Raw genomic sequence first — 19,306 nt, forward strand, 5'->3', positions numbered from 1 at the left:
GACAGACAGACTGACAGACTGACTGACTGACTGCCTGACTGCCTGACAGACAGACAGACAGACAGACAGACAGACAGACAGACAGATAGATAGATAAAAGAACCGGTCTTATGGTCTATCACATGGCTGAAGCCACTCACCTCCATCCTGGCCTGTATCCAGGGTACGATGAGGTTGGCTTGGTCAGCAAATTGGCGTCTGAGCCTTTCGTTAGCATGCTGTCGCGCTAACTCCTCTATTTTGTGTAAAGGTACAATAAACTGACTTCAATAACGGTTCAATTATCTGACTTTTATTTTATATTTCATGCTTTACGGGTTAATCCAGAATAGCCACATTTAGCATTAAAACACATTTCAGACATGAACAAAAGTGGGCCACGATAGACGCGATAAAGCTAAAAGTGTTAAGATAAGTGGGTTGAGTTCACGCGTTGCTGCGGTAACGAGTTCAAGCATAGTGCCGCGGGGCGGAAGTGACGTCTAGCCTGGGGCGGCACGAGCTGTTGTTGGGACACAAATGACTTAGAGGCTGTCCTCCTGCATTTGTTTTGACAAGCAGAGAGAGAGAGAGAGAGAGGGAGAGAGATTTGTCCCTGCTGATCATTTAATCTTCGAGATATCGTTTAGACAGCTCGAACACTTCGGAGAGAGAGAGAGAACATGAGCTTTGTCCCTGCTGATCATTTAATCTTCGAGATATCGTTTAGACAGCTCGAACACTTCGGTTTGGGGTTTGTCATCGCTAGGTTTTGGCAGTCGCTTCGTGTAGATAGTTTGCTGAACTAGTTCATTTAGTCCTTCCGTCTCCAGTGTTTTTATGGGGAGGGTTTATGATCCAGTGGTCGAAAAGGGGGTTTAGAGCTATGAGCCACTTCTTGTCGGCTGAAGTCAGACTCATCACAGCCACGTAACCTTTCTCCAGGAGGAGATGATGTTGGGGGTTCTTTGGTAGTGTCTGATCTGCCTGTCCGTAGGTTTGGTGAGGATGATCCAGGGGATCCCGATGCGTCTCATGTGGCTTTAATTTGAGCAGATCACTGGCACTTGAGAGACTGGTGTGTTGGCACTGGAGCTCGTTTGGCATCGGCAATGAGGCGACAGGCGGCGGAGGTTTGGGATATTTAGCTAGATCGAGACGAGAGATGCTCACTGCGTGCTTATTTAGGTCGAACGCTGGTGTTTTGATGGACTAGTTCATCAGACCGCTGGACTTTAACATACAGTCGCGTGTAGATCTACGTTTGATCGTACAGCTCTCAGATCATTAATATCCGAATGGCTGTGTGCCAGATCGATAGCTAGCCGATGTCTAAGGGACGAGTTTTAAAGTCTAAAGAAAGATCTGAAGACAGAAGACGGACCGCAGGCATCCTGGAGGGGATCACGGTGTCTGTGACCAACATGAAACCTGACAGAGGTAAAATAAAAAAGAGAAAATGCGTGATTACATGAGTGTTTGAATGTGATCGGTCTGTGGCTCGTGACGTCACGGCGCTGCAGTGTGTTTGTTTCATGCATGTGCTGTGATAATGTTCAGATGATATATTGCAACACTGTCTTTATGTCGCTTTTAACGCTTTGGTTGTCGCTTTCTGAAGGGAACAAAGCGTCCTAGATCAGCTGTGTGTGTGCTGTATGTTGTGTTTGTGTTTTTTTTCCGCTGACATACACACTACTCTTCACACTCTTTAGAATCGTCCACTCTATTATATAAGAGCGTGCTCTATATTCATTACATTTACTTGTAACGCTATTGTACATACAGGTTACTTTATGTTACGTGTTGATGTTTTTGGGAGGCACAGATTTAATTTCGTTGGGTAGAGTTTGTTTTTGTTGGGGTATGGGTTTGTTTTGGTCACTTTTTGTTGTTGTTAGGTACATATTTGTTTGTGTTGAGTATTTGGGTTTATTTTGGGTACAGATTTGTCTTTTTGTTGTGTACTTGTGTGTTTTGTTTGGCTACATATGTTTTAGTTGGATATGGGCTTTGTTGGGTACACGTTTGTTTTATGGGGTTGAGGTCCGTTAAAGCAAAACCATTATGTCAGTTACTCGTCTGATTTATTCATTCTTTGGAAAGAAATAACTCCGGAATGAACAGCTGAAAAAGTGAGTAGCGTTACTCTAGTGACCAGGCATTCAGCCTAGATTTGCATGACATTACCTGTCCTCACTCCCTCCCCCAGGCATGTCAACACTTTGTCCCTCTTCTTTCAGATAAAAAAGGTAAGAAATGTGTCGCATACCGCCCTCAAAGGGTTCTTTTTTTTTTAAGTAACTGCACATTTTAAGATGTGTCTACTATGTCTAGATGATGGACCATCTAACTGCTGTACTCTTCTAAGCTTCCATGTTTGGACAGGCTGAAGACATGTTTGGATGTAATTTGGCCCCTGTGACTGTGGTTTGCCATACTGCCACTGCCAATTTACAAAAGCCAACAAACAGGCCTGACTAGCCAGATATATTTTTGTTGGAACGCAAGTTTGTTACAGAAATACACTTTAAATTGGAATGAGCTGGTTGCATTCCTTAGGTGCCTTCAGAGTAATTTCCTTCTATTGGATTTCTCCTCATGGATTGGAGACCTCTTGGTCTGTCTGGTCTCTTGATTACCATCAAAAGACTGTTATGGAGTAGATATGACATCTCTTCTGTGCTATTGTTATTTGGAACATACTGTTCCACTGATGGAAATAGCAGGTTGTTCACTCCCACTAGCGCTCTCTTGCTTTCTTTCCCCTTTACACTGGAACTTAAAACAATGCACCAAACTTGTTCCATATTATTTGGAATATCTCTTTAAAGAGCTCTTTTTTTTTAGCAGGGATTCTGAGATTCTCTCTTGTTTCTGACACTAGGGTGACACTCACAATAAACTCAGACATGTAACAGGATCGTGTGGCTTCCTTTGGACTCTATTGCGGCTGAAAATCAATTCGTCTGGAGCTGACACCAATAAACATCTCTTGTTTGGCCTGTAAACAAACGCGGTTTCTTTTTTTATCTATGCTCAACATTATTGATTCAGCACTGATCTTTGGTTGCTTTGATCAGTTTGATTTGATTGTTAAAGGGGTCATATGATGCGATTTCAATTTTTCCTTTCTCTTTGGAGTGTTACAAGCTCTTGCTGACCCCAAAAATGTTGTCATCACTTACTCGCAACAGTATAATTCCAATCCATATCACGGTTTCTTTTGTGAAACACATTGGTTTTGAAGATTATTCATTCTGCTACTATGAAAGTGGATTTTATTTGTTTCAGAAAGTCTCAGAAACAGATTTCGGAAAACATGAAACTGAGTGACCGAATTTATTGGATGGGTTATTAGTTTAATAATCTAAGCACTTTTTTAAGAGATAATGCTGGATCTTAACCGTGATTAAAAATCCATTCCATCTCATAAAAGAGCTTAATCGTATAAATTATTCAGATGAGCATCCTGAGATTTCTTTTTGCTCTGTGTTTGTGCAATATAAAAGTTTTTTTATCCATGATGTCATGAGGTGGAAAGCTGCTTGTAGATCCAGGCACTTTGAGTTGTGAAGGCCATGTGGAAACATGTTCTGTGGAGAAATTATGTCATATTTTTGTCAGAGTTCTGGAATAACCAGTTGGAGCAGGCCTGCTGCAATCAGCTGGGAGAGTTCGGAGTGTAGTCGAACAGCTGTTGGTTATTATGACACAGTTTCCCTAGAGCAGGGCGGTGCAGGGATGTGTGTATACACCCTATGCAGTGGGAAATTAGGTGTGTTAATAGTTGCTAGCTTGCACATTGTTTGCTTCTTTGTTTTGGCTTACCAGAGGTTCGATTATCACCAACCAGTTTTGAAATCCTTCGTAAGAGCAGTAGCATTGTTTGAAACGTTTGTAGGCAGGTTTCGCTAGAAGCCAAAGGATACACGACAAATCTAAATCTAGAAAACTTGTCCAGGTCACATTCCAACCAAAAATTAAAAGTAAAAAAAATTTGTATTTTGCATAAAGAAAAGAAGCATTGTATGTTTCAGCACCAGTAGCTGCACCAAACAGTGCTACTTTTAGCATGGTTTTGTTTCCAAAAGGATTTTTTTCGTACAAGGTGAATCACAACATAACAAACTTTAATTTGAAGCAAAAAAGTATTTGAAAATTGGACGAAAACATTCAAGACTTTGTACTTGAATGGCTTTTATGAGGAATCCCCATGACACATTAAGAATGGCATAATCTAATTAAATGTTAACATTTTTCATTGAGCTTTGTTGTGTGTATATATAGAAACAATATAGTTTAAGTTTGATGCAAAATATGCATATATATATATATACAGACATTTCATTATTTTAAAAGCAAATCAAGGCCAAATTGATTTACATAATTCATGGTGCATGAGATTAGGCATTCCCTGCCAAGGTCTTTTAGCACAATTTGCTGGCCATGACTCTGATTGTTGGAATTTTCCTCACAGCATCCTGGGTAATGTAGTTTTTCAACACAAATACTTCAGTTAAACACGATTCTTTAAAAGATAAGTTGAAATAATGTAGTTGAAATATTCATAAATTAATATCTAAATTAGTGGCAGTACAATAAATTATTTATTTATTTATTTTTGCATTGCATTACAGTAAATTAATTGTGTGTTATAATGCAAATAATGTCACAATGAAAAAATATATATATTAAAAGCTTATTTTTCTTTTAGCAAAATATAAATATCAGACCCTATATCGTTCTTTTAATTTTAGGTGAAATATGATTCGAACTATCAGTCTTTGCAGTGTGGAAACAGTCAGCTGACTTACATAACCTCGCTCTCACATGACCATTTGCTCTTTCAACTGGGGGGCAGGCAGGCGCGATGACATCAGTTCCTGTGTGGCTGTAATCGTTAGTGACGACCACTATGGCTTGGTTCAGTTCACTCTGACCGCATGAAGGGCAGGTTCAGGAAAGTCAAAACTCTTTCTAGACCAGTGCTCTCACTCAAATAGCTGCACACGCCGAAGACCCAGCGTGAAGAGAGGGGGCCATCTGGACCTGTAGCTTTTCTCTCTGTTGGTGTAAACACTCACTATGGCCGTTTCTATTATTGGAATGTGTACAAGCTGTATACGTAAACAACCCGACCACACCTGAGCACCTCGAGTGAGCTAATAACTCAGCTAGTTGGTCCTGTATGGACAGAAGAGCAGCTATGCAAGTAAAACAAGTGGCATCTCATTTACATTTGCAATGGCATCTAGTTTGCATTTCTGAGTTCTGTCATGAGTTACGTAACTTTTGAGAAACGCTGGACCCGTCACACTTGCTACTAACTGTCTAGCAGTGCTATGATCATATGCTTTGATTCTTTTTAACACAAAATTGTATCAGTATATTAGATCCTAGAATTCACTTCTTTTTATTTATGTCTACATAATAACAAACAAACAAACAAAAAAAAAGACTGATTACACAGACTGAATCTCTGTTGGACAAGTTGGGTCATTTTTGTGTATTTGCTGCAGTCCAATTATGATATCATGATGCCTCATAGTATGAATCATAACACGTGTCATGATGAGTATAATATTATAAGGTGGTTGGCAAAACCCAGCCCTATTCTTTGTCATTCACTTTTTTTATGTAGGGATGTATGCATGAGATATGCATTGGTCATCAGCCAGTCATGTATATATAATTGCATGTGCTAATTTCTTTTATTTTTACTTTTAATTGACATTTGCCATCATCTAATGCTCACTTAAAGTTAATCTTTAAAAGCACTAATAATTTAATGATACTGTTAAATGTAGTCTTAGCAAAGTTCATAATGAATATACATTTTCTTCCTGGAGATTATAACGTTGTGATGCTGAAATACACATGTAGCTTTTAATTTATTGGTGTAGATTTTAAATGAGTATTTAACTTATTGGTATTGGCCAGAAAACTGATGGGGTTTAAGATAATCACAACACTATACATTAATGCCTTTAAAAACCTCAAGAACATTTTTTTTTTTATGAGTTCAGTTTTCCTTCTTTTGGTTATGTATTTCCAAATAAAAAAGAAATTGGCTTTTTTAAACCTTATATCACAGTCTCAACTATTATTTGTTATTTGCTCTTACTATTTAAGTGGAAGATGTATTCCTGGGAGGGACATTGTCATTCAAGATAGGATTTGATTGGTGAAAAAAGTTCTATACAACCGAACAAGATAATCAATATTTGTGGTCCATTTTGGAAAAAGACTGCTCTTTTGGCATGCATATATCTACTAAAAGTCTGTTATCTTTTAGGACTACATAAGCATATAGATGATATTAAATCTAACAGGCATGGATTAAATGCCACAAAATGCTTTTCAAATTGGTTTTCAGGGGTCCTTAAAAGCTCTCAACCTTTTATTAACCTGAAAAACATGGCAAACCCTTCAATTATGGTCTGAACATGTCATCTGCATTTAAATAAAGCAGTATTTTGAAAAGCTGTGCAGAGAATCAGTTTAATGTTCATTTTTCAGCTCAGTGAGTGCTTTTTGGTAAACATCTTTGGTTTACGATGAGATTTTCCACCGTCTGCTGCGCCTCTGTTGCTCTCATTTAAAATAAGCTGGTGTGAAGCAGATGGGGGGAGCATATTAAGAGAAAGTGTGAGGTTGTCTTTGAGGCATCCTGAAATTCATCTGTGATGAGCTCTTGTGAGTTCAAAACATTGCCTTAGATCTGCTGGATTAGACAATATTAATTATGTCTCTAAGCATAAAGCCACTCTGGACAACTAGATGAGACAGTTGTTTTTTTCTCAGCTGAGATGCAAGCTAAGGCAGAATTATCGGCAAGGACAAATGCATGAGAAGGCAAGTTGTGTAACAGCCTGTAACTATTGTTTTTTCACACTCGATTTCTCTGATGATTGGTGACCCATATTGGAATACATTACATAAGTGCTGTTACAATTAATTTGCTCTTACTCTACAGCAGCATTCTATTTCGTTGTGGTAACATTAATATATGATTTAATCAATCAATAAGCTTTTATCTCAGATAAAGACTTGAATCTTTTAGGAAAAATCGTGTGGCTGAGCATTTCAGAAATCTGAATTCCAGCAGAAATCTTAAAGGGGTCATATGATGCTATTTTAAAGATCATTATTTTGTGTATTTGGTGTAACTGAATATGTTGACATGCTTTAATGTTCAAAAAACACATTATTTTTCAAATACTGTACATTATTGTAGGTCCTCATAATAAAGTTGTAAATAAATATGATTGGAGTTTTCAATTAAACAAAAATGAGACCCCTTTAAGTAAGTATGTCAGACTCAAACTAAATATCTCGCTTACTCTCCATATACTTTGTCCACACTAGCCATAAGAGCAGAGATTGACCAGTCTTTGTATTTTTCTGTCCTGAGAGTCAGTGGAGGCTTATGATGAGGTTTTTGTGGTAAATAGACCTCTAAACCTGTCCTGTCACTGAACACAGATTGTGATCCCTCAGTAGCCCTGTCACACATTTGGTTCACCGTCTTGGCTGTTTTTCTCATACTGTGGACCTGAGGGTATATCTGTCCCCTCTTTCTCAAATTACCAACAAATTATCATCCTCTGATAGTCAGTGCTGCAAATCAGATCTGCACGGCTCTGTTCACAGTCACAGTGTTTACATTTCCTCTGTTGCTATTGACGACAAGGATCAGTTGCACTGGTGGCCGGGTTTGTCCGCATCTCAAATACTCAAACTCACACAAACTCACTCCAATCAGCTGATCGAGTGCTGTGGAAAATATACACACACGCTCCCTTGTGACAATGGGTTGCTTTAAGTGTGCCAAGTTATGGCAGGATGTTTCAACACAAAGCATGTGGACATGTTTTAACCAACAGTTTTGATTGTAGTTTCTGTTTTTGGCACATATTAGATGTCTGACCCAGTGCTTCGTGGCTTTAATATTAGATAGGTTGTTAATTATTTGATGTACTGGTTTAGTTTACCCAAAATCCTTCACTACTCATCTTTCTAAGTCAACATGAAGTCAGAATTGAACATTTACTTTCTTGAAACATGTTCCTGTTATTTGTGAATGATTCATTTATGCACTTCAAAAGAATATATTGTTTAAGAATATATTGTTTAATCTTTCAACATATTTCTCAGGTCTAAAACACCCAGACCAAGCGAGCTATTGGTTAATGTTAACCAATAGCCAAGTAGTTTATTCGTTAATTTAATAGCAGTTAATGTTAATGAATGCTATAATAGCAAATAACACTAGATTTTAAAAAAGCACTGCCATTGGGATGTTTTGAGATGCTTTAACAAAAAGCTTTCTCAAAAGTAGAAACTTTCCATGATCCAGTCAGTTCCCAGTGGATAAAACAAACCCCCACCCTGCACTTTTTTGCATTTGAATATCCTGTTTCTATCACGTTACCTAAGTAAAATAGGTCAAATGCCATTTCATGTTGACTTTAAAGCCAAGACCTTTTAAAGTCCAGTTTTGACCAAGTTTCAAAACTGATCGTTATTTGTTTGATTTCCTATTAATGTTAATTAAAGGGCAGATTTTAGAGGGTCATAGTTCAGTTGTCACTGTTGGTGAAACAGGCTTCTGTTTTTTTCATAGCTGCAGGAAGCATATGTGTGTGATCTGCTGTAAAACTCAGTGTAAGCACTGCAGACCGGTGGCTGATGGGTCCTGCGGGCTGTTTAAGGGTTGAGTTCAGGAATTTGGTGTGTTTTTTGAGCTCGTTCTGATTTGGGGCATGTTTGACCTGCAAAACTCCAGGGTTTCACGTGTTGGTCCCTGCTGTACAGTTCAGATTTTCTCATGCTGGTGCTGCTGATCAGCATTTGTTAGTCATTAAACAGGATCTCCAAGCCCTCTGAAGAGGTTTCATAGTATTCCTAGGGTGGGCAAAGTAATAGTAATAGCCAATGATATAACCAATACAATTGACTCTTCGCAAAGACCCGCCCCCCCTTAGTTACTGTTGCTATGTCTGACAAGCCATGGTGCTCTCACGCCACACATCATGTTTTCACACAGTGAAAAATACATCGTGGAGCAAAGAGGACACTGACAATGTGCCGACAGACAAGACAGAGCAGGTTACTTTTGATATGAAACAGTCTCAGCTTCCAAATTTAGTTTTTTTTTTTTAAATTAAGAAATTCAAACAATAAATACCATTTTGTGGCTCTTTAATGTGTTGTGATGGATCGCTGTAGCTAGCGCCTCAGTTCAAGCGGCATGTGAACCAATCATCTCTTCCTCTTTACTAGTTATAGCACAAAATAAACATGAGTGAACATCAGAAGGTATTTTGTTTCAAAGACATCGATACAAACCATATTTCAAGTTTGAGTCCACTGTTAATCTACTCTCCTGTCTGGTTTCGGACAAAATGGCCGATACGGCATTATGATTGGTCAGATCACCTGTCAATCAAACTAGCGGTGCAGGGTCAATTAAATCCTCTGTCAAATTTCAAAAAGTTTATAAAGACATTGTAAAAGTAATCCATATTGAGTCAAGCAGTTTAATCCAAGTCTTATGAAAAGTCATGATTGCTTTATATGATGAACAAGTTTAATTTAGGCTTTTATTCACTTATAAACATTAATCAACACGCATATAAACCACAAAATATTGTAAATAGAAGCTTACTTGACACACGAGAACCAATGAGGTTTGTATATACACACATTGTATGCATACAAAGTTTACCATATCTGATGTGCTTTAATGTTTATACTATATGTTAACTTAAACCTGTCATTTCATCATATGAAGTGATCATTTCTCTTAAGAATACTTGGATTTAACTTTAGATTACTTATTACATTCATACAGATTACTTTTACAATGAAACACTTAAATGTAGGGTTTAATAAAGGTTTCATTAAAAATATCTTCATTTGCGTTCTGAATATGAGCGAAAGTAAGTTGTTTTAGAATTACATGAGGGTGACTAAATGGTGACAGACTTTTTATTTTTGGTGAGCTATCCTTCTAACTGTGAAGTAGAGATCCAAACCATATTTTGGGAGCAGAATGTGATTTAGAGTTTTTTTTTTTTTTTTTTGACATACGCAGCCACCTAGCAACCACCTAGAGCACCTTAGCAACTGCTTAGTATCATCCTGGCTGTCACAGGCTACCACCACTTACATTTTGTGTAGAAACTTTCATCATTTCAGTGTCTTTTTTTTGGGTTTAGGTTACTTAAGCCCAACGACTCAACTGAATTCAACAGTTTCATCACTCCTCTTGCATTTATCAGTCACACAATGATGTCTGTGTCATTCTCCCCAGGCACTCTTTGCCTCATACCCACAGCTTTTGTGTGTTTTCTTTTGTCTGGGTTTTGTTGTTGCCAGTAAGTGTGTTGTTGATTGATCCTGTTACATACCCAGCGCATGAAAGATGTGATTCATTGTGGTATCTCACACAAGCCCTCAGACTGTGACGCTTGTCTCCAGTGTCTCTTTCTCACCTCACGTTTTTGCTCTATCCCGTATTCTTTTTCACATGGCAGGGTCATGCATCCACTCAAACTCTGAATGAATGAACAAGTTCTCACGAAAGCGTCTTTGAACACCACAGCTGGCCTCACTGACTCGAGGTTAATGTCTGAGAACAGATAAAAGCAGTGTAATATATATAATAGAGTTAAAATGTAGTCAGATGGTGTTTTACATGTTACACATCACATGTTGTGGTCGAGGATTGTTTTTCAGATTCCTGCCTTTGTGGAGACCGTTATAGCCCAGGCAAATGGCCATTACATGTGCTTACATTTTTCTATCCCTTAAAAGGATAGTTCACCCAAAAAAAAAAAATGTCGTCATTTGTTTACCTTCATGGCATGAAACTTTTTCTTCCGCGGAACACAAAAGGAAATTGTTTGAGTGATGTTTACACTGCTTATACCATTTACTGTCAGGGACCAACTTAGACAACTTTTCTGGTGTTTTTTTGTCCTTTTGGCACTTGATGGTACACTGTAATTTTTTTTTTTTTTGTTACTTGCCATTTCTTTGTAATTATTTGTGAAATTTACTGAGTGAAAATTGTTTCAAAAGTATTATTTTCAGAGCAGCGTGAACATTTTGTTAAACCTCCTTTTGTATTCCAAAGAAGAAAGATAAAAAATCATATCCCTGTTGAAAAAAACAGCATATGTTTTGACGCTGGGATGCTGGTTTATGGTGGTCCTTTGCTGGTTTATGCTGGTTTATGCTGGTCCTTTTGCTGGTCCTTTGCCAGCTCATGACCAGTATAAACCAGCAAAAGGACCAGCTTAAACCAGCAAAGGACCAGCTTAAACCAGCAAAGGACCAGCTTAAACCAGCAAAGGACCAGCTTAAACCAGCAAAGGACCAGCTTAAACCAGCAAAGGACCAGCTTAAACCAGCAAAGGACCAGCTTAAACCAGCAAAGGACCAGCTTAAACCAGCAAAGGACCAGCTTAAACCAGCAAAGGACCAGCTTAAACCAGCAAAGGACCAGCTTAAACCAGCAAAGGACCAGCTTAAACCAGCATCCCAGCATCAAAACATACCTAACCAGCATATGCTGTTTTTTTTCAACAGGGATGGGTATAGAATAGCCCGAGAGTGAGTAAATGATAACAGAATTGGCATTTTGGGCGAACTCCTGTAATATTCTTAAGATTTCCTCTGTATCACCTCTAAGTGGAAGTCTTTGGGTTCTTTGTGTACTGGCTGTTCTCTAATCCACAAAATTGTTCAATTATGTAAATGAAATTGTGCGGTCCTCAGAACCCTTTACGTAATGTCCCTGACGACTGTTTGCAAGCATGATTAAAAGCTCAGGTTAAATAGCTATGCTAGAGAACAAATTGTTTTCAGCTCACTATAAGTACACAATAAATCTTAGTGTGTTTGCAGTCGTGTTTTGATGTGTTTGTATGAGTTTATGCAGCTTTTTTTTTCGGTTCACTCTAGCCCACACCCAAAAGTTTAACATATGTGCTCATAGTATACATTGAGAAACCGCTGGGTTGCAATCATCTACACAAAACCTCTGCTTCTTCCCAAAACAGAGTGTGTGTTTGCCTTCTCACACACAGACACTCTCTGGCCCACAGACAGGAAACTGTATTCACGGCTTGGCAGGAAGCCACTGTCCAATCACAGCACAAGGCTTGTTGCTATGTGAGTTTGGAGTCTGCCCTCACTGAACTCTGAGAGGAAAGTTTGGTGAGGTACATCTGAGGGGTTGAGGTGATTTTTAGTGTTTGCTAGAAAAGCAAGACTTAACTGCAGATTTCTCAACTGAAAAGTGGGACAAGGCAGGAACTTTGTGGCAGACTGCAACCGTTCAACAGACGAAAACAGAAGTAGAGACAACATTTCACCTTCCGTGAGAAATAACGCCAAGTAAATAGTCACCAGGCTTCTGATATCTGTGTAGGATTTGGCGTACAGGGTGAATTGGTGAAAAGCAGGCGTGGAGAGAGCAGAAGGCTGAATGGATAAAGTCTCTTTGTACTTACAACAGAGAACAAAGACGCCATGGCAGCCCATGGGAAAAACTGCCCTGTAGGGATGTAACGATTAACTGCGAGCCGGTTGAAAATCGATTCAAATATGTGACGATTCAAATCGGTTGAGATGCTAAACAAATCGCGATTCATTTAGGTGTAGGAGTTTATATGAATTCGTGAATCGAATCGAATCGTGAGTTGAGTGAATCGTTACAACCCTACTGCCCTGACAATTACAACACACTGACATCCATGCTACACACACACTAGCTCTGTCCCAAAACCTATTGAACTGCCTATTTAGGATAATTCATAGAGCATATTTGTTTTAGCTTCTAAGATACCTATTGTCTAAAGCAGCAGTCCCATAATGCACGAGAAACAGACAAATAGTTCAATCTAAGTAAAGATGTGTCGTTTAACTTAAATGGATTAAACTTTTATGTTAGCATCTTGCTAAGCTAACAGCATGATTCTCTTAAAAACACTCTCACGAAAATTAACCATGGTTTTACTACTAATTAAACAAAAAAAAACATGGTTTTGCTACACTAATCATATAGTTTAGCCATGGTATTTGTAGTAAAACTGGTTATACAAATGGTAATCAATACGCCAAAAAAACATGTTTACTACACTTTTACTACAATAAATCCATGGTTAATTTTCACAAGGGCTGAGCACACAAATAATAAAAGGATAGTTCAAAAATGGAATTTTGGTTATCATTTATTCACACTCATGTTGTTTCAGAACTGTATGATTTTTTTATTCGGTGGAACATATAAGATATTTTGAGAAATGTCTCGAATGTAAACTGTAAACTGTAAACCTTTCTACTCGCCGCGGGAGTTTTCCTCTTTCATTCTCGTGAATGTGTACGTGCCTCCGGACGCGTGCGTGAGCGCCTCGATGCAACAGCTGGCCGAAAAAATCACTGAAATGGAGCAAAGGTACCCAGACTCTATTTTAATCATTCTTGGAGATTTTAACAAATCAAATCTCTCCCGTGCCTGATTTGACCTCACTGATTGGAGTGTTTTTGAAGCTGCAGCCACCGATCTGGACGAGCTCACAGAGACTTTAACTTCGTATATCAGTTTCTGTGAAAATATGTGCATTGCTACGACATTCTTATCATTCAATAATGATAAACCGTGGTTTACTGGGAAACTCAAACCGCTTCGTCACGCCAAAGAGGATGCTTACAGAAGTGGGGATAAAATCTTGTATAACCAGGCCAGGAACAGACTAACAATACTTGGTAATAAAGCTCTTCTGATTCTGATTCTGGTTCTGAATGTCTCTCGTGTTTTTGTCCATAAAATAGAAGTCAATGGTCACCAAAACAGTTTGGTTACCAATATCCCTGTTGAAAAAAACAGCATATGCTGGTTAGGTATGTTTAGGGATGCTTCGAAATAACTTATTTTGTGTTTTCTACAGAAGAAAATGGTGGTACGGGTGAGTGAATGATGACAGAATTTTATTTTTTTTGCTAAGTGTATCATGCTGTTAGCTTTAGCAACATGCTAAAATTATTTTGGAATCAGTAGGGACACATTTTCAGTGTGCTTCAAGTGAGGTGTGCTATTTGTGTGACACAGAGTTGCAGCCCATGTAGAGCATTACAAATCAGTCACTTACGAGGTTCATGCTGCCTTTGAAGGTAGCTGCGTGTGTAGGCAGTAGACAGCAAGGCAGCTCACTAGAGTTTATAAAAAAAGCTGCTCTGTCTCTCAGACTGCTGTGAAGTGCATCATGGTGTGGTCGGCTTCTATTCATGGCCTGTTATAGGAGGTAATTATGGGGATGCATTTAGATCAGCAAGTGAAGTTGACCTGTCTGTCTACCGTCTTGTCTTTCTTTCTCTTTCCATTTCTGTCTGGTCATTTCATCCTACTGGATCAGCCAAAATGTACCATGATGCTACCATGTCTTTTTTGGACATGTCCCACATTTGTATGTTTTTGTACAATCTTTCTATGCCAACAATGTAAATTCCACATCAATATGTATAATTATTTAATTTAATTATATATATGGTATCACCATCTGGTACCATCATTCTTCACTATTACAGTAAAAATGGCTATATAAGGCTGAAAAATGCAGCCATGGTGTTTCATCATAGCTGTGGGTTTTTGAGAAATGATTTTTGTGTAACCTGATTGCCCTTCAGACCCTGGCATCCAGACTCTTAAAAGGCCCCTGCCGTCCGTCTGAGTACATCTAGAGCATTTATTAGCAATGGACTTCAGACAAATTACTTCATTTAAAATGTTCTTTTATGTCTAAAGGTCAGTGAAGTCTAAAGCAATGCCACTTTGTGCCAGTCAGATCAGTGCCAGCATCCTTCAACGTCTCCCATGGGTGACACACACCGCAGTACTCCTCATCTGTTCTCCACTCACACTAAACTGACATCATCCTCTTCTTCTGTCCCCTCCCTGCCTTTTCCCCCTTTGCATGATGGATTCCTCTCTGTTCTTCTGTTCTGGCCAACACATGCAGTATTGACTAAAGTCACTTGCATCACTGAGACATTTAGAAAGACAAAACTCTATGACGGGTCTGTTCTGCTTTTTAAGAACAACATCCCTCAGAGAATGAAGATGCCATGTGCAGCAAAGACCAAATGCTCAACTCTCACAGTTTTGATGTGATACTGTGTTCTAGACCAAAGCTTTATAATTCCCAGTCGAATGGACCTAAATGTCCCAGGATGTAAATGAGGCATTTACATCACTTTATGGAAGCAAAATAGATTGCAAATTCTATTTCATGTTGTTTTAAAGGTACTGCCTGTCCAAAGAAAAGCACAGTACCTTCTCTGCCTTCCCTGAGGTCCATTTCAGCCCTGCTCCATGTGTGTGTAGTTGTTTGACTCTTGACTCTCCATATAGAGCTGTAGGTTTTAGAGTGTGTGATCTTGTGTGTTACCAAATCAGGCAGTGAACTCCTCTTCACCCCCACCAATGTGTCCTGACAAGACAGATTTAGACTCTTAACCCCCCAAAAACCCAGTCGAACCAGCCAACAATAGATCTCTCACCTCTCTGTGTGTTTATGTGGCAATGTTTGGGTGCCTGTGTGTTTTTGTTTTTATTTGTGCATCTTTATGCATTTATGCATATTAAAATGTATATATTAAATGTTAGACAGGACCAGTATTGGGGAATGTTCCATTATAACTTCATATACACTACCAGTTAAAATTTGGAATAAGTAAGATTTTTGAAAGAATTCTCTTATGCTCACCAAGGCTGCATTTGTTTGTATAAAAACACTGTAAAAATGTACTATTGTGAAATATTACAATTTAAAATAACTGCTTTCAATTTTAACATTTAAAAAAAAAAATTATTTATTCTTGTAATGGCAAAATTGAATTTTCAGCAGTCATCAGTTCAGTCTTCTCTCTGATTTGGTGCTCAGTTAATAATAATCATTCATAGTGTTATCAATGTTGAAAATATATTATCAGTGTTTTATTTGATAATAATAATAACAATAATAATGTTTATTAAGAACTAAATCAGAATGATTGCTGAAGGATCATGTCACATGTGACACTGAAAACTGGAGTAATGGCTACTGAAAATTCAGCTTTGCATCACAGGAGTAAATTACTTTTTAAAATATATTACAATAGAAAATAGTCATTTTAAATTGTAATAATATTTCACAATAATACCGTTTTTATTGTATTTTTCATCAAATAATTGCAGCCTTGGTGGAGCACTTCTTTCAAAAACATAAGAAAAAAAATATTCCAAACTTTTGACCTGTAGTGTATCCCAATAAAAATTAAGTTAAATGCATTAAATATTTTTTATGTAATTACCTAAGCATTTTACTTGTGACACGCTATCCCCCAACACAGGACAGAGCAAAGATCATGATCCCTGTGTCCACGGGACAGCCCTTTGATAAGTGATAAGTCACCCCAATTTAGAATGCCCTACTTGTGTTACGAAAGGCCTTGGCTGTGGATGTCAAAGAGACCTGCTGCCTGTGGATCTGTCTGTGGCAGCAGAAAATGTGTGGTGTACTTGTTCTGTTGTGTGTTTATGAGTGCTATAGCACCAAAGCAAAACCTCTCACAGCTGAGAGATATGAGATTTGCTGCAGGCAGCACTGGATAAAACCAATAAATGGTACAATTATATTAGTTAGGCGACGTTAGTGGTGTTTTTAGGTCACTGGGACATGTGCGTTGACTGTGTGTGGATCCTAGTTTGAGTCACGTGTTTTTTATATCTGTCTAAATGACGGTGTTAGATGAGAGGAAATATGTTAAAGCGGTAAAACCTGTTTTCAACATTGATAATAATAAGAAATGTTTCTTAAGCATCAAATCAGAATATTAGAATGACATCGGAAGGATCATGTGACACTGAAGACTGACATAATTGTTGTTGAAAATTCAGCTTTGCCATCACAGAAATAAATTACATTTTAAAATATATTTAAAAAGAAAACATTTTACTGTAATCAATAATACTGTATTTTTGATTAAATAAATGCAGCCTTGGTGAGCATTAGAGACTTCTTTCAAAACCATAACAATTGTAATGTGAGCAGTGCATTTTAGATCTCTAAGTGAAGCACAGTCAACGTTTTTTCGCTGAAATTTCGCTAACATGACATTTAAAACATTTCTGTCTTAGTACACTCTTACCCTTGTGTCATTAAACGGGCTGAGAAACTGGTGTAATGGCGGTCTTTAGGAAACATGTATACATAAAGAAAGCAATAACATCACCATAATATTCATGAAGCTGTTTATTTTTGTATTACTTCATTATTTTGTATTGTATTGTCTTCTGGCAGAGTCTTTAGGGAACCAGGAATTGAATAGACAAATAAAAGCACATTACAACCATTGTAATTCTCACATTGGTTAATTTTGCATTGACAGCTAACTTTATTATTATTATTATTATTATTATTATTATATAGATCCGATACATCACCTGATGGTATTCCATGTGAATCTCCAATGCTGGTCTTGTGCAGTGGAAGGTCAAGTTTTTATATAAAGTTATTCTCAGCTCTTCACCTTTGACCACAGAGCCTTATCAGTGCACACAGCCTCATGCAGAGAAACGTGTTGGCCTAAAACTGTAGTGTTTAAACTGATCTTGCTGGTGCAGGCTGTAAGCAGATTTACAATGCTGGAGTCATCTGTAATCTGCTATTGCACCAGCACTGCATGTGGTCTGATAAAACCTCTTTTGCATACATACTTGTGCAGGTACAAGTCTTCACAATGAAATCTTTCTTCCGGCAGTGCAAAACTGTGACTGACAAAATCACCATCAGCATTGTGTAGAAGAAATTAATTCCCCCTGACTGTGTGATATTCTCAGATCATGGCAAACAGGATTCTTCATGCTCTTTTGAACACTGTCAAAAAAATTCAGTAAAATTTACGGTAAAAAACCAGCAGCTGTGGTTGCCAGAATTTTACCGTAAAAAATACGGTAGCAACATTTTAGGTTTTACGGTTTTAACTCAAATTTACAGTTAAATACCGTAATTTCATTAACATACAATGTTAATATACTAACATATTGAAGTACTGACATCTGTTTTGTACCTTTGTAATACACTGATAACCACCAAATGCAGGTGGTGATGAAAGTCGCATGATGAACCAAAGCCTATCACAAGCAGCTTTTAAATATTAACATATACAGAAGGTGCACAGTGTCATTCACACAAACACTAAACACCATCATGGTAACACACATGAAACTGAAATAATGCAATAAACATTAAAGGGGTCCTATTATGCTCTTTTACAAAGTCTTGATTTTGTTTTGGGGGTGTACAGGCTCTCATGCTAGGTTGTTCGAAAAAAACAATTCTGGCATGAACGGCTCGAATAGTTCCTGTATCAAATGAAGGCTCGCCTTCTGAAATAACAACATTAGATGTAACGTATAACCCTAATGTACAAAACTGATAAGAAAAAAATAAGAAGAAACATCACATTTGAAATGTAACGCAGGGAAGTCTGGGAATGTCAATTTACGGTTATTCACTGTAAATTATTCGTTCTTTTTCACTTCCAAAAACAGTATACTACCATAAAATTACATGTAATGTCCAATACAGTATACTGTATATAGTAAGGGAACTTACCGTTAACCATTTAACAGGTATTTACTGTAGCATTTTTACAGACCGTTAAATTCAGTCATTTTTTACAGTGAAGAGTTTGATGTATTATGTAGCTGTAGGCTACTGTAACATTCACAACTCAAAGTCTCCCCCCCCCCAGTCCATTCAGAACACGTGTAAAATAAAGGGAAAAATCTTTTTAAAAATCTAGTTTAAAATGCATGTGCTGAGTGCTTAGAATTGTATATCATATATATATATATATATATATATATATATGATAATATAAATTTTTAATGCATTCATATTTTAACCTAAATGTCTCAATGCAATTTTTTTTCTACAAACTACATTTTCTTCATAAAATAATGATGTCATGACACTTGTACAAACCTGGCATTTTTTACTTTTGACAATTTATTAAAAATAATTAGAATCTTCTAGAAAAAGTGTATTTAACTTACTGATTTCAACTCCATTTAACTAAATTTCTCAGAATTGAGATATGAATTGAGAATTCTGCCTTTTTCGTGCAATTCTGAGTTTTGTTTATGCAATTCTGGCTTTTCTTCTCAAATTTCTGAGTTTACATCTCACAATTCTGACGTTTTTCTAATTCAAGTTTATATCTCAAGTTTATTGTCAGAATTGTGAGCTTTTATTTTTTCACTTATTTA

At 37.5% G+C, this 19,306-nt stretch overlaps 1 protein-coding gene across 2 annotated transcripts in view; it reads left to right on the forward strand.

Annotated features, from left to right (window-relative positions):
- The first annotated feature begins 652 nt into the window (after positions 1 to 652).
- LOC107676484 (protein FAM214A) overlaps positions 653 to 19,306 on the forward strand; it is a 37,204-nt gene continuing 18,550 nt past the window's right edge. For both annotated transcript variants that reach the window (XM_016471035.1, XM_016471036.1), the window contains exon 1: positions 653 to 1,419. In XM_016471035.1, coding sequence (XP_016326521.1) covers positions 1,308 to 1,419 — 112 coding nt within the window. In that variant the 5' untranslated portion in view covers positions 653 to 1,307. The remainder of the gene's footprint in view (positions 1,420 to 19,306) is intronic.

Source organism: Sinocyclocheilus anshuiensis, unplaced genomic scaffold (assembly GCF_001515605.1).
Source record: "Sinocyclocheilus anshuiensis isolate Anshui unplaced genomic scaffold, SAMN03320099.WGS_v1.1 scaffold168, whole genome shotgun sequence".
Lineage (NCBI taxonomy): Eukaryota > Metazoa > Chordata > Actinopteri > Cypriniformes > Cyprinidae > Sinocyclocheilus > Sinocyclocheilus anshuiensis.